The following is a 16,057-nucleotide window of genomic DNA, read 5'->3' on the forward strand; positions in this document are numbered from 1 at the left end:
TGCCATTCTTTACTCTGATTGGCTGGATCAACTACATCCTCGAGAAGCTCAGGGGAAGCCCCCACATGATCTATGAAGTCACTACTAAATGCAGGTCATAGTAGCTGATCGCTTGAATTTCTCCCCTTCAGGGGTCGAAATCCTAAATGGCTTTCAGACAGAGTGAGTTTTGATCATAATGCCAAAATAATATTATGAATCTTTATTTAAATTATAGTAGTGTCAAACACATTTATGAAGAAACTTCATCTGTCCACTTGGGGTCAGTGCAGACCCACCAGAGTGGCTTTTCACGTCTGCCAAGGATGTAATAAAACCACCTGTGTTTATTTATTTGTTTGTCTTTTAGCAGGATTATGTCAAAACTACTGCACGGATTTTGACTAAATTTGCACCACAGATGGTACATATTAGGCCATGGAAGACTCCATTAAATTTTAGAGGTGACCCAGATATGAATCTGGATTCTGGATCAAGATTTCACTTTATATACGCTTTGAAGGATTACATCAAAAGTACATCACAGATTTTGATGTAACTTTGAAACTTTCAACCCAGATACACATTAGACCATGGAAGACTCTGTTAAATTTTGGAGGTGCTCTGGATCAAGTTTCATTTCATTTTATATAGTCTTTATATAGTCTATCACGGATTCTCACCAAATTTTCACCAGATAAATATTAAGGCATAGAAGACTCCATTAAATTTTGGAGGTGCTCTGGATCCAGATTGTGGATCAAGATTTCACTTTATATAGACTTTGAAGGATTATTTCAAAACTACTTCTACTTCACAGATTCTCACCAAATTTGCACCACAGATAAATATTAGGCCATGGAAGACTCCACTGAATTTTTGAGGTGATCTGGATCTGGATTGGTGGATGTCAGAAATCTCTGAGTTCTCTTTTTTTATACTGTTAACATGGTTTTATTGATGCCATTATTGCAAATATCTGTACTATAACAAAACAGGGTCCCTTTGCAACTATAAAAAAGACATGTATTTGGCTGAAAAACCACATTTATTTTCCAAAGAGTGACACTTATTTTCTCAACATGACTTTTCAATACAAAAATTCAATATTAATTCTAACTCCCTTCAGTCACTCTGATGCAGATAACCTTAATAAAATCTGCTCTGACAGTTAAGTCGTCAAAAAATAAAAATACATTGACAGCGAGCTAAAAATTTTGCTCCGGAGTCCAACCAGATGCCATTCTATCAATCTTAGGTCCAAGCGGACATCATGAGGAAAAAAATTATTCTGCAGCACACAGTATTGAATCAAAATAAGTGAAACTGAAGACAACTGTAGAGGTGACAGTTGCATCAAATTTCATCTGAATCCATGTAACAGCTCAGAAGATATCAGTAAATATCTCTGGTATCTGCTTGGATGCCAGGTGTGCTGATTGGGGTTCAACAAACTGTGACATTAATAATAGTATGCTGAAAAAGTGCATGAGCAACAACGAAGATGAGAGAGAAAACGACAGATGACCATGCTTTATTAGAAGAGCTGGTCAGGCTGTTTGCACCGATCAGACTTATTATTCTATGTATGTTGACAAAATGTGGCTTACATGGATGTATACATGTTGGTAAAACCATAAATTAATGTGCAGAGTGTGAAATATAAAGAATAAATGTATGATAATGTGAAGCACTGTATTAAAGCTACACAGCACCCAAACGCAGATAGGGCCCTGCAGTCACAGAATGCACCAAGACAGCCCAGCGCACCGCCGCCCCTGTGAGAGACAACATGCACAAAGTTAGAACCAGTATTCTGCACCAAAGGAGGCTGCAGACCAGCCACTTGGAAGAAAGCGTGCACCCAGCCTCGGGAGAGAAAAGCAGCACTGTGAACGTGAGCTGTAGGATGCACCCACAGACTGTTGTACCCTCCGGGGTCGAGGGCGGGTGCCAACTGACCATAAGGGGGTGCCCCCACAATAAACGGCAGAGCCTTTTTACAATTATCTCTACACAGCTGTCAAAACATGTCCACTGGAAGTATTTTCATCATGCTGCATCGTAAAACGTTTGTGACCAAACAGCCCAAGCGGACGTCTGCTACGGTCTACTGTCCATCCCTTGACAGCTATGCACTGTTCTTCTGAGCCAGGCTGAAGATGGCCTGGGCCAGGTTGTTGATGGCCTCAATCTTCCGCTCTTCCAGTGCTTTCTGCTGCGCCCACATGTTCAACTTCCTCTCCTGAAGCTCCATGTAGAGCTGCAGGATGTCCTGTGGAGGCTGGGTGGGACTCGGAGCAGCTGTTGCAGGAGGTGTGGGGAGGATGGGAGTGAACTTCTTGTTAGCTATGGCATTACCCACCCTTGTCCCACTAAGCTTGGCCCTGCGCTGGGCTTCGATCTCTTCCCGGCTCTTGCCCAGGACTTCGTGCATGGCCTTGAAGAACTCCCAGTGAACGCTGCAGGCCCCCAACCGTTTCGCCCTCTCTGCGTTCTTCCTGTATGTGGCCAGCATGTTTCTCCATTTGAGGTCACACTCGTATGCTTTCACTGAGATCCCCGTGGCTTCCTGCTCCCTCAGTCTGGTGTTCACCTTCTCTGCCACCACCTCCCAAAGTTTCTTTTTCTTGCATATCGGCTGGTCAAAGTCTGGGTCCATTTCAAGCCGAGTGTTTACAAGGTGCCACGTAGCCTGGAGTGTCCATATAAATTCTAGAAAGAAAAATGAAACTGGATAATAATCGCTGAAACATACAGAGCCTCTGAAGTCCCACAAGGTGGGTTATTTTATCTATTTTGTAATCTTATGCTCAAAAATTATCCTGCGTGCACAAAATAACTTGTTTCTACAAGATGGCTTGTCCATGCAAATGTATTCCCAGAAAATCAGAATCTGGAGTGCACATAACGTGGAAAACAATTGTTCTTGCAAGATCATGTGTAGATAACCTATTCCAACAAGAAGGCTTGCGCATGCATTCCCAGAAAACTATTGTGCACAAGATAACTTGTCACATACCTTGTGTTCACACAAAATCATTATTTTGTGTGAACAAGATAACTTGTTCCCCCAACGTAACTTGCACACATAAAAAAAATAACTTATTCCAACAAGAAACTAATCTTGCATGCATAAAATTGTTCTTACATTAACATTTTACCACAAGATAATCATGTGCACACAATCATAGGACTTTGGGGCTCCGTAGAAAAACGTTTTATTGTGTAATTGTGTGATTTTTTTTTTTTTTTGCGACGACTGGATGGAATCTTTCTCTTCATTGACACAAACCTGCTTTTGTTTTGTCGGAGTCCACATGAGACACCGCTGTGTTATTTCCTTCCACTTCTGAACTTTGTATCACAATAGTCTCGATGGCCTCCATGCTGTTAAAATGTTCTTGAAAACGATTATTAGCGATGTGCTTATCGTCGAATTTAACAACCTCTCAAAAGCACCAATGGGTTGTTCCGCATCGTATAACACGATGAATTTAACAACGCCGCCGTACATCTTGGGAAGTGTAGTATTTGTGGTGGGTATAAATGTTTTTTATTGGTTTTACGAACTACAGTTCCCACACACAGCGGGTAATGGAGAGTGATGAAATTAGGCGTTCGTCATGATCGCGGGTAATGTAGTTTTTAAGGAGGATACTTCACGGCGAAAGTCCTGCATTCTAAACTACAAATCCCACAATGAACATGAATACCCGCCTCTTTTCCTCACTGCTCCTTCCCTCGATGAGCCGTTTTGTTGTTTGGCTAAAAGATGGCATTAGCGGCTAACAGGCGATTGCTTTTTGTTTCACCAAAGATTTCGGACAGTGGTATGAGAACATTGGTCAGATAGAGCATTTCAGTCGTCATTTGCGGTTCAAAAGGGTTTGACATTGAGAAAGTACACGTCCGCTGTGCGGAATGAAGGTAGTTTGGCTTTCTCACGGGTGCAGGCCTGTTTTTTTAGGGAGTGGATCGCGGCTTCTGGAACTCCATTTCCCATCAGTGACTGCGGCGTCAGGTGGTACAGTTTCCCTCACGCTGGTTTGTGTAGTTTTCAAACCAGTGGTTCTTTGTTTTTTGTGAACTTTGAGATACTTTGAATGAACTTAAAACGGCGCTCTTTTTTAACGAGCCGAATACTTATGATTTAAAGTTTCAAAAAAAATTTTTGTGTTTGGATACTAAATTTGAAATGTACTGTAATGCTCTAGAGGGAATAATTTCTGTTTAAACTAAATAAAAGCTGAACCGTTGTGCACCATGGCCTCCTCACCTGTGCAAAGTGACTGGACCCCAGATCGAGGGGCAGCGCCCTCCTCCTTGCCAGAATCCTCACTGACTTGGTGTGTGACTCACCTTGAGAAACCCAGGTCAGGGGACGCTGCCCTGGGGCACGGTGGGGATGCCTCAGCAGGCCTTGGAGATATGGACCACAGAATGTGTCAGTGGCGAGCCCTGGTTGCTGTTCGGACGCAACACATCAAGGGTGACAAGGCTGGCATCACCCGGTTCAGGACTCAGGGGGGGCTCCGGCCCCTGCTGGACCTCCTCAGGCACCCCGAGTGCTCCAGGAAAACCTTGGACCTGGCTCTCAGCATTCTGGCCAACTGCTGCACTGAGCTGGAAACGTGTGTCGAGGTGAGATATAAAGAAATGCAGCTGAAATTATGTTTTTAAAAATGACTTCTTTTTAAAGAAATGTCTCATATTAAGACGTTGTCTCCTGTAGGTTCGCAGGCTTGATGGGATACATGTTGTTGGTCAGTGGAAACATGCATTTGTACCGTAGCTGTGGTTTGCAGTATTTTTCATTAAAACTTATTTATGGGGGTGGATTTAAGAATTATGTTAACTGATGACAATTGCTGAACTTTTCAGTGGACATCCTGAAGAAAAATGTGGCCCTGGAGACCGTCCAGAACCGAGCCGCCAGGGCTTTGGGGAATTTGGCCATGGATCCGGAGAATTCTGCCCTCATCCACTCTGCTGGTGCGTTGAGATAAATGTCTGTGTTTCTATGTGCAGTATTTTTAGTTGGCAGTTTCAATTAAAATGAGAAGCATCTTCATTTGTGCTTGAGGGAAACTAATATTTTTGCACCATTACAGCATTTCACATCACTGGATAAAAAGAATCATGTAACATATGTTCATTGTTGTGACTCTACAAGATTAAAAAGGTTTAAACACATTCTTAATTTATTCGGGTAATAACGCTGACTGAGGTTTTCTTTCATGACTCTATAATATAAAAACTTGGGACTCCTGATCTGTTTGTCCTAAACCGTTTGGTGGATTTCACTCAAACATGACACAGTGGTTAGAACATCCAAGACTCCATCACCAGTGGTGAAAAATGAAGCCAAAACAGAAGTGCAGAATTTTACAGTTCCTCAAATGACCGCTTAAGGGTGAAGCCAAAAGCGAGCAATTCCATAGACCCTCATGTTAAAATCTCCAACTTTACAGCATAAACAATCATGTTTACAGCCTGGTATAAAAAAAAACAAACAACAATAATAAAAACGGTTTTGGTGTCTATGCCTAATTTGCCTGATCAAGACCATTGTCTGGGAGGGCAAATTTTTATTTATCATGATCATCTTTTTTTTTCTTCTCCCCCTCCTTGCTCTTCCTGCTTCTTCTTCCTTCCTCTTATATATTTTTAATTATTTATTTATCATGAGATGTTAATTTCTGTCCCTCCCCTGCAGGTGGCGTACCTCTTCTCCTTCTCTGCATGTCTAGTTCGTCTTTCTCCTCCTCGCCGGCTGGGCCTCTGACCACAGACTCATGTCCTAAACTGGAGTGTGCACAGTCGGCTGCTCGGGCTCTCTTCTACCTCTCAGACACGCCTTCTAACCGCCTGTCACTGCTCACCCAAGGGACATTATCCACCCTGACTCCTCTCATTGCACCAGATTATCCGCTCAGGCTGAGGAGGGCAGCCCTCAAGACTATTCACGAGCTGACCCGGGGATGCGGAGTGGAATGCGCCAGAGAAGTGTCTCGTTCAGGAGTCCTCACTCAGCTTGGCGTCATGGCATCCGGAGAGGCGGGCAACCAGTTTGAAGAGCTGGCACTGAAAAGCTTGGCTAATTTGTGCTCTCAAGGCTGCCTCCGCCCTTTGGTGGGGTCCCTTGGGGTCATTCCAAAATTTACAGAGGAGGTTAAGAAGGATCCCTTGAAGTCTGGAGTTTTCCTCAAGGCGCTGTGCTTGTGCTGCAAAGAGGCGGTGAACCGGAGCAAGGTGAAGGAAAGTGGCGCCCTGGAGGTGATAATTGGGTTTTTGTCCGCCCATCAGAATCATCCCCTCTCCCGGCTTGTCATCCTGGCTTGCGTGGACTTTGTTTTTGATGAATCTGCAATGGAGCATTTGCAGGAGTTGGGGCTGGTTGCTCTGCTTGTTGCTCGATTAATCAACCTCACCAAAGGGGAGGAGCTGTCTGCAGAGAAGATGGATATGAGCCTAATTTCCAGCATGTCTCCGACTGAGTTCCTGCCCTCATCCAGTTTTGACTCTTTTGACTTTCCCCCTCCTGAAGGTTACAAGAAGGAAGAAGCTAGTAAGGAGCAAGGTCTGTGTTCCCCAAGCTTTCTGAGTCTCAGGTAAATAAAATGAAAACCATGTTTGATTTTGTTTGTTTTTCTCTGTAATTTGACTTCAGTGGTCCGTCTCTCTCCAGATCTTGGTTGCTGTCTGAAGGATTGATCTCCTCTGAAGGGGATCTTCTGGATTCCTCAGGCATGGTTGAAGGGGAATGGGGTAGTCTTCAGATCCCACAGTCCTCTCCTCAAGTCCACTCCCCAAACCACAATTGTCATTCTTCTCTGAAAAGTTCTTCTCCTTCCAGCCCCATTGCCTGTTCCACTTCTAAAAAAGCAGCTCAGCCTTCCCATGTGACCTCCCCAGTCCAGCTCCAGCTGCCATGTTCATCAAAAACCACCGACACGACTACCTCCAGTCTTCCACGTTGTGGTGTGCTCACGCCCCAAACCCAGGCTGATTCTTCATCAGGTTCCGCTCCTGTTAAAACAACCCAAATGCCAATCTCTCCAACAAAGTTCACAACTCCTCACAGAAGGAGACAACGGACACATTCAGCTGTCTGCTTGACCAAACTCAGTCCTGATACCCCTCGTTCTGTGCCCCGCCCTTTGACTTACCACCACCCGTACCACCCAGAACCCTGGACGCCCGAGTCTCCTGTCTTGCTCCTGTTGTCGCGCTTCTCCCACAACACAGACCCAAGTGCTGCTCTGGTCAATGCCGGGGTGATGTCCGGCTTGATGTATTATCTCACCCAGCATCAGGACCCCAGCAACAGGTGCTTCCGTTTGCTATGCAGGCTGAGCTGCAACCCAAACTGTTTGCAGGCCCTGGTTCGAACCGGCTCGGTGGCGCTGATTCACCATCACCTCTGCCAGAGAGAGCGAAGCTTCGAGGGAGAGGAGAGGCAGACGAACAGAGTGAGAGCTAAAGTCCAGCAGCTTGGTAAGGGCAAAGTCTGTGTTCCAAACATCTGTCGAAAGTGACCTGAATCCTGTTATGTGCCGGGTACAACCTCCCGCCCCTTCCTGCACGCCTCATTCTCCTCTGTCCTCTGGTCACATCACAACAGGTCTGATCTAGAAGTAATGTTATTTTGGTGAATGTGTTCTCAGTCACCCTGCAGTTTTGGAACATGCCCTGTTTTAGGTGATTTCCCCAAATTAAAATTTTTTTGTGCAGGTGAATTGTGAACAGGGCTTTGATGAATCTGTAAAAACTTTCAGAATCAAAATCCACCAAAAACTGAAGTGGAAGCAGCACCTTCTGTGAATTATAATATATATATACGAGGTCTATTAGAAAAGTATCCGACCTTTTTATTTTATGCAAAAAATATATGGATTTGATTCATATGTTTTTACGTCACATGGCGCAAAGCAACGCCGTGATGAAGCCTCACAGGACATGTTCTGGCATGTCCAGGCTCATCCACAATTTCTCGGTTAGTCACACGACTGAAAACCCACCGACAGCCGTCTGAAAGCCATCTCAAAGCCGTCCTGTGAGACCAACACGGAGGTGGTTTTGTGCCGCCCCATGAGCGGCACGGTGGCGCATCTGTCCGCTTTTCTTTCCATGAAAAAAAACTCCTGTAACAGTGGAATGTGCCAAAAAAGTACTGATGTCCACGTCTCCTGCCATTTTTGTGTAAGTCAGACGACGTCCCGGATCAACAAAGCCTTCACGTTGGAAATGATCTGGTTGTTTCAGCCTGTCGATCGGCGCTCGGAGCGCGCCGCGCTCTCAGCCGCTGTGGGTGGTCTTTAAACCGGCTGGAGCACTCCTTAATCTGTGTGATCCCCATAAAATCGTCCCTCAAAGCCATTTGAATTTTCCGAATGGTTACCACCTGGAGGTCTCTCACAATTACTGGAAAAAATTTGATGCAGCAAAGCTCCAAATTGTTCAGACATTTATTCGCAATAAAAATCCGACGAGAGGGGTGGACCAATGCTCACACAAAGCCTGCTCACAGGTGAATGACGCAACCAACAGGCGTGAAAAAACTCACGCATGCACACGAGGGTTCAAGCTTGTCTGACGCAATCACATGTGATTCAAATCCATATGGTTTTTGAAAAAAATAATAAGGTCGGATACTTTTCTAACAGACCTCGTATACCTAGTCTGTAGACTAGTAGTAAAATTAAATTAGAGCTAGTAGGCTAAGCTATAAATATGGTTATTTTATTATAGAAACAGAAGCTATGATGTAATATGTTTTAGGTATCTATCTAAAGTTCACCCTGCTAGCTTACTATGGGAAGACAAAATCCATACTCTATATGCTTTCTAATGGAAACCCCAAACTTAGATATGATATGTTGATATCTGTTAAAGAACCCATAAAAAATCTACAGGATGTAAAATAAAAATGTAACTCACAAAAATAAGATAACTATAGCTAGATGAGCTATCGTTAAATTAGCTGTTAATAAGCCAACCATACCTTGCTAGCCATCAAGGATAAACAAAGCCGGTAACTAGCGTATAAAGTACAATAGCGTAGTTTAACCCTACAGTAACGATATTAACAAAGACATATAACAACAAAATGTCTCACTCCAGTCAACACTATCTTTTAAAAAGTTATATACCAGATTATAAAGTATTACTTCCAACTTTGTAACTTGTGCAAGTCCTGATAAAGTTAATGAAATAAGACTGAGTGCATCTGAAAAATGCAGAACAGATTGATAGCCGTTTTGATCCATAATCGTGATGTAACAGAAAGTCCCCTGTGTCCACAAATGGAAAGAATATAATCCGTGGTTAGATCCATGTTTTGAAAACTGTTCTCATACTGTGCTGGGCTTCACTTCTGCAGTTCTGTCCCAGAGACACTCAGACAATAAATAATAAATAAAAATAAACAAAACCTCCCACTTTGGAAAATCTGTCCACCTAATAAACATCACTACTCGTGACTAGATTCTCCTAAAACTCACATTCTAACCATTTTGATGTGAAATGCAGTACATCAATATTTTCATAATTCTTCATTTATTTGGAATAATCAGATCATTTGATATTTTATTAACAAGTGATACACACTTTAACTTACTCATTTATTTATTTTGTCTCTGTAGGTCTGGCTCTTCTCAGTAATCTACGAGTTCAGTGTGAGTCTGGGTTTGGTTCCGGGGTTCTAGCCCATGTGATGCTGTCCGGGTCCGAGTCAGACAAGATGTACTGTGCGTTGTCTCTGCCGTTGATTAGCAGGTGAATAGATGAAATATGTCCATTGGAAACTCTGTACTTGGAGATGAACAGGAATCTGGGATCTGAGACGCTCTACCCGCTGAGCCTTTTTGTCTTTGTTCAGGCTGCCAGTTCAAATTGGATTTGAAGCATATCTGGTTCAAACCTGATCTCACTGATTGTCCACATTGTATAAAGTCACATAAATGGTCTTCACAGGATGTGGATTATAATCGTATTATAAAATGGCACAAGGTGTGCTGTCAGGTGACAGTTTGACCAGCGAAACGTGCACATGCGCACTTCCAAACTGAATGTGTGCTGTAAAATGGTCACGTAAAATGAAGTGTATAATAATAATAAAAGGCTTTAACAAAGACAAATGAGCAGCTGACACGCTGACGCTTTAATTCAGGCGTGCAAGAGTCCTGCACATGTGACACGTGTTTGACATGACGTGTAGTGTGTTTCAGGCATGCGGCATCTTCAGTGTTTTCTCTTTTTTCTTCTTTTTTAGGTGATTTTACAGGTTTGGGCTTTTGTGTGTATGTGTGTGTGCATGCGCGACAGATGTTTTTGTTCTGTCATGAAAGTCGAGAGGCGCCATGGACACATCAGTTTGATTTCTGTTTGCCTTTAAATGAATGGGTTTACTTTGATCAACCTTGGAGGCAAATGTTTCTGTGTAGGCTCTCAGTTGTCCAGGTGGTTTCCATAGTAGAGAAGCTTGAATCTTCGACTGGACTGGGTTGCTTACGTCCTCGTGTCAAGCAACCCAGTCCAGTCAAAGATTCAAGCTTCTCTAATAGGAGGCAGATGCTATCATCGCAGCGACATACTGTTTCTGATTTGACAAAATCCTCTTGTACTCCAACAGCAACAAAACCCTGCTGAAGAAATTACTTGTGGACAGCGGTGGGCTCCTCACAGCTCTGCAGCATCTTGGTTGCGATGACGAAGGTGTCGATGAAGATAACGTTGTAGATAGCAGAAGGTTGGCGTCTGATCGGATTCATTCACCACATCTAGGATTGACCTCTCAGATGTACTTTTCTCTCTTGATTGGATGCTTGTCTGCTTTGATGGGCGTCAGAACGGAGCACAACGTAAAACACCTGAGTCCAGCCAAAATGCAGTCCATCAGTCGAACTGGCAAACTTTTCCCGCCACCATCAAAAAAGCCTCGTCTAGCTGACGCATGCCCCTACAGCACATCGGAGTTTGACCTCTTGTTGCTGCTGGATGACGGGACCAAGATCCCAGCCAATAGAGAGGCTGTGGCTGGGTCAGGGGGAGCAGACGAGGTTTTCTCTGAGTATTTCAGGGCACTGTTGAAAGGAGGATTTGGAGAAGCTCGGGGCAGTGTAGAAGAAGCAGTTTGCATTAAAGAAGTGAGTGTGGGAATGGTCCTACCAGTGCTGCATTACCTGCACGGCTGTAGCCTCAGCAAGTACACTGAAACAAGGGAAGGTGGTGAAGGTCAGTGTCAGATTTTGGAATTGTTGGTTCTTGAAGGACTGGGCTTCTGCCAAAAGGAGGCAGACGAGCACTCGGAACAGTCTTTCCAGAAAACTCCGTTAGTTGAGATGATGGTCGGCGCGTGCCGATTCATGGTGACTGAGCTGCAGAGAGAGTTGGAGGAGCTTTGCGTGTCGCTTCTCCTGTCCTGCTCCACCAAGACCACTTGCAGAGCGACATCCGTTCTGACAGAAGACTGCACCATGGTTGCTGGATCTAAAAAGGACCGGGAGTGCCTGGAGTCTGCTGAGGAGAACCTGGCTAATCGAACATCTGAGTTAGAGTTGTCTGCTTTTGAGGTGCACGTAGAATATTTACCAGAAGAGATGAAGAAACCAAATGGTTCTTCACGTCAGACAGATGGTAAACAGTCCGATATTCAGAATGTCAGAGGAGGAGTCAGTACAGCTTTGGACCAGAAGACAATCGCAAACATCACTCTAGGTTCTAAGTTTAGCAGTGCGCCAGTAGTGAAGGACAAGCCAGCAAACACAGGAGAGTTTATCCCGAGACCAAAGACCTCGACCAAAGCTTCAGCTCAGATTCAGAGATCAGTGGCGGCCCTCCTCCCTCAAATTTACTGGTTTTCTCAGCAGTACAGCTACCCGGCACTGGGCAGGGCCTGTCTGTCTGTGCTGCTGGGTGGTCAGGATGCTCCTCAAGCCTTCATGTCCTCATCCGCTGCTGGACACTGTCTTCACAGACTGGCCAGGGAGGCCGGCTGCACTGATGCGCTGAAGCAGGATCTACTACACCTGGCAACAGTTGCACTGAGCTGAAGACGCAATGAGTGTCAAGAAACCAGGAGGCTTATTGTTTAAACTGGATCCTATATGAGGACAATGGGTTTTTTTGTTTTTCATGATGACTGATATAAATACTGTAGCCTATCCCAGCATAATTGTATTATAATTTCTTGTAGGGCTGTGCGAATGACAAATATCTCATGTCGACATATACAGTATTTCATATCCTCAGATATATAGATAAACATCTACTGAGTTTAGATTCAAAACACTATAAGTCCACAACCACAAATTTCTATTTAAAGAATTGAACGCACCATTTTCACATTATTTATGTAAATCTGTGCATTTTCTAACATCTTTTGCTGTGAATTCACATTTTCAATTGCATTTTTCCCCATTTGAGGAAAAACGGACTTTGTGTTTTGCATCTAAACTCTTATATATACACACACAGTTGTATGCAAAAGTTTGGGCCCCCCTGATAATGTTCATGATTTTCCTTTATTAATCATTGGTTGTCTGGATCAGAAATTTCAGTTAAATATATCATATAGCAGACAAACACAATGATATTTGAGAAGTGAAATGAAGCTTATAGGATTTACAGGAAGTGTGCAGTAATTAAACAAAATTAGGCAGGTGCATAAATTTGGGCACCCTTGTCATGTTATTGATTTGAATACATTTAGCACTAATTGGAACACAAAATTAGTTTTGTAAGCTCATTGGCACTTGACCTCCTTACACAGGTGAATCCAATCATGAGAAAGGGTATTTAAGGTGGCCATTTACAAATGTTTCCCCTCTTTACATCGCTTCTAATGAGTGGCAACATGGGAGCCTCTAAACAACTCTCAAATGACCTGAAAACAAAGATTGTTCAACATCATGGTTTAGGGGAAAGATACAAAAAGCTAACTCAGAGATTTCAGCTGTCAGTTTCCACTGTGAGGAACATAGTGAGGAAATGGAAGACCACAGGCACAGCACTAGTTAAGGCCCGAAGTGGCAGACCAAGAAAAATCTCAGATAAGCTGAAGCAAAGGATGGTGAGAACAGTCATAGTCAACCCACAGACCTGCTCCAAAGACCTATAACATGATCTTGCTGCAGATAGTGTCTCTGTGCATCGTTCAACTATACAGCACACTTTGCACAAAGAGATGCTGTATGATGCTGTAATGCAGAGGAAGCCTTTTCTGCGTACGCGCCACAAACAGAGTCACTTGGGGTATGCTAAAGCACATTTGGACAAGCCAGCTTCGTTTTGGAATAAGGTGCTGTGGACTGATGAAACTAAAATTGAGTTTTTTTTAACATAATAAGGGGCGGCATGCATGGCAGAAAAAGAACACAACATTCCAAGAAAAACACTTGCTACCTACAGTAAAATTTGGAGGTGGTTCCATCATGCTGTGGGGCTGTGTGGCCAGTGCAGGTACTGGGAATCTTGTTAAAGTTGATGGTCACATGGATTCCAGTCAATATCAGCAGATTCTTGAGAACAATGTTCATGAATCAGTGACAAAGTTGAAGTTGCGCCAGGGATGGATCTTTCAACATGACAACGACCCTAAACACTGCTCAAAATTTACTAAGGCATTTATGCTGAGGAACAAGTACAATATTCTGGAATGGCCATCTCAGTCAGTGGCGGTTCTACAATGAATTACTCCCTGGGCAAGGCCCCCTCTGAGCCCCCCCACAACCAACCACAATTTTTTGCACAAGCAGCCATTTTTAAAAATTAATATTTTACAAGTGCTCCTTCAATTGAAATTGATATCAAAAGACTGCAGGTTACAAAATAGCTCAAAACATCCATGAGTTGAAAATTTGAATAAACACGCCCTTAAATGTTAAATGTCTGTCATTAGATGCTTTATTTAAATCTGTCTTTCTGGGAGGAGCAATTAGCTCCTTTATAAGGGTGCATATTTGTCGCAGCATTTAGCTAAATATTTAGCTTGATGTTTGTAAATATTAGGCTAAATGTGTAAATACTTAACATTAACTAATCTGCTAAAGTTTTAGGTTTGACAGAAATTTGATAATGTAGTATTTGCCTTTTTTTTCTCCTTAATGTTTGCTCTTCATCTATGGGGGTAAGAAATTCTAAACTGAAATGTTAGTAGCATTCCCGTGCCAATGAAATCAAATGTTCTTTTTCTCCCTCAAATAAACCAGTTAATTATGAAGATAAGCCTCATTTTAAACATTATTATTGTTATTATTATTTTGTCAGTGTACATGACATTAAAAAGAGTTCCCAGCTGCTGAAAAATTATTGTAAAAACACACTCTTGCAGGTACACAAAAAGGGTCAGATTCAGTCACTTCAGCTGGTAATGTGAACACAGCCTAAGTTCTAAGCCGTCTTTATAAATAGGCAGACTCTCCTTTCTGCAAACTTTTTTTTTCCACAAGTGGGCAGTTTTTTCTCTCCGGTGACATTCTAACCTGTTCTTACACCTTGCTTGTCTATTTCAAAGGCCGCCTGCCTCGTTTTTTGCTTGATGATCCGCGGACTACGCGGCAGTAGAGCGCCTGTCCCCGCGTTCCTGCCGCACACCGAGAGAATTTGGCTGCGTCCAGCTTAGGATGCAGCGGAATCCTCTGTGTGCTGCAGGACATCTCACAATTCAGAAAAAGGTGCAGGAATTATAGATCTGTATTTATATTATGAATGAGATGTGCGTTATTTGGGAGAAAGGAGAGGTCTAACTGTCTTTAGTCCACAAAGCACCCCCACCTTTTCTCTCCATTACAAAGAGGTGAACTGTGTCCATGGTGCGCCCCTCCCCTCTCTTTCACCTTCTCACTGCTTCTGTGAACTCTGACAGCAAGCAGGGCACCTGCAGCTGCCTGCAGGGGGCGCCAATTTGCCAATTCCACACAGTGACAAGAAAACCATTTTGCAGTGCAGATTTTTTTTTTTTTCAGTGCTCGTGCCCATGGTGCCACCCCACCAAAAGTGGTGCCCCATATGGCCCGTACTAAAAACCGCCACTCATCTCAGTCCCCAGACCTGAATATTATTGAAAATCTGGTCTGATTTTAAGCGGGCTGTCCATGCTCGGAAACCAACAAACCTGAGATGTTTTGTAAAGAAGAATGGTCCAAAATACCTTCAACCAGAATCCAGAGTCTCATTGGAAGCTATAGGAAGCATTTAGAGGCTGTTACGTCCGCAAAAGGAGGATCTACTAAATATTGATGCATTTTTTTTCTGTTGGGGTGCCTAAATTTATGCATCTGCCTAATTTTGTTTAAAGAATCATTGCACACTTTCTGTAAATCCTATAAACTTCATTTCACTTTTCAAATATCAGTGTGCTCGTCTGCTATATGATATATTTAACTGAAATTGCTCATCCAAACAACCAGAGTTATAAAGGAAAATCATGAAAATTATCAGGGGTGCCTATACGAGGTCTGTTAGAAAAGTATCCGACCTTTTTATTTTTTTCAAAAACTATATGGATTTGAATCGTGCGCTTGCATCAGACAAGCTTGAACCCTCGTGCGCATGCGTGAGTTTTTTCATGCCTGTCGGTTGCGTCATTCGCCTGTGGGCAGGCTTTGAGTGAGCACTGGTCCACCCCCCTCGTCGGATTTTTATTGTTTAGGAATGGCGGAGCGACTGCCGCTTTGTTCCATGAAAATTTTTTCAGAAACTCTGCCAGACAGCCAGCTGGAAACCATTTGGAAGATTCAGGTGGCTTTCAGTGAATATTGTATCGGTATCACACAGATTAAGGACCATTAAAACTGGATTAAAAACTGCCCACATCACAGAGAAGTTTCAGAAGAGGTTGGGATCAGCACTTTATCGGCACATTCCACTGTTAAAGGAGATTTTGTAATGAAAGACGTGCGGACGGATTCGCGCGTCGGGACGCAGCCGCTCATGGCGCGGGACAAACAACACCTCCGTGTTGGAAGTCTCACAGGACAAGTTGGAACATGCCCAGCTGTTAAACAATTTCTCTGATACTCACTCGACTGAAAAACCATTGAAAGCCGTCTGAATCTTACGAATGGTTTCCAAC

General features: G+C 43.3%; 2 protein-coding genes across 2 annotated transcripts; one reads left to right on the forward strand and one right to left on the reverse strand.

Moving 5' to 3' along the window:
• Positions 1 to 1,003: 1,003 nt before the first annotated feature.
• On the reverse strand, positions 1,004 to 3,416 carry si:dkey-66i24.7. The gene is made up of 2 exons (XM_034190432.1): positions 3,275 to 3,416; positions 1,004 to 2,694 (listed from the first exon to the last, which is right to left on the reverse strand). Exons 1-2 carry the CDS (start codon positions 3,366 to 3,368, stop codon positions 2,111 to 2,113), a joined length of 678 nt encoding a protein of 225 aa, XP_034046323.1. The 5' UTR covers positions 3,369 to 3,416; the 3' UTR covers positions 1,004 to 2,110.
• A 189-nt stretch (positions 3,417 to 3,605) lies between these two features.
• On the forward strand, positions 3,606 to 12,478 carry armc5 (armadillo repeat containing 5). Its single transcript, XM_034190430.1, has 7 exons — positions 3,606 to 4,623; positions 4,715 to 4,745; positions 4,864 to 4,974; positions 5,699 to 6,593; positions 6,671 to 7,479; positions 9,627 to 9,759; positions 10,616 to 12,478. The coding sequence occupies exons 1-7, from the start codon at positions 4,246 to 4,248 to the stop codon at positions 12,033 to 12,035; spliced, it is 3,777 nt and encodes a 1,258-aa protein (XP_034046321.1). The 5' UTR covers positions 3,606 to 4,245; the 3' UTR covers positions 12,036 to 12,478.
• Positions 12,479 to 16,057: the final 3,579 nt, after the last annotated feature.

The sequence above is a fragment of the Thalassophryne amazonica genome, chromosome 16, assembly GCF_902500255.1.
Source record: "Thalassophryne amazonica chromosome 16, fThaAma1.1, whole genome shotgun sequence".
Taxonomy (NCBI): Eukaryota; Metazoa; Chordata; class Actinopteri; order Batrachoidiformes; family Batrachoididae; genus Thalassophryne; species Thalassophryne amazonica.

Coding starts and splice junctions, on each gene's coding strand:
- si:dkey-66i24.7 (XM_034190432.1), bottom strand. CDS start 3,368: ATGGAGGCCATCGAGACTATTGTGATACAAAGTTCAGAAGTGGAAGGA. Junction 2,695..3,274: donor CTCCGACAAAACAAAAGCAG/GTTTGTGTCAAT, acceptor TTTTCTTTCTAG/AATTTATATGGACACTCCAG.
- armc5 (XM_034190430.1), top strand. CDS start 4,246: ATGGCCTCCTCACCTGTGCAAAGTGACTGGACCCCAGATCGAGGGGCA. Junction 4,746..4,863: donor TGATGGGATACATGTTGTTG/GTCAGTGGAAAC, acceptor TGAACTTTTCAG/TGGACATCCTGAAGAAAAAT. Junction 4,975..5,698: donor TGCCCTCATCCACTCTGCTG/GTGCGTTGAGAT, acceptor CCTCCCCTGCAG/GTGGCGTACCTCTTCTCCTT.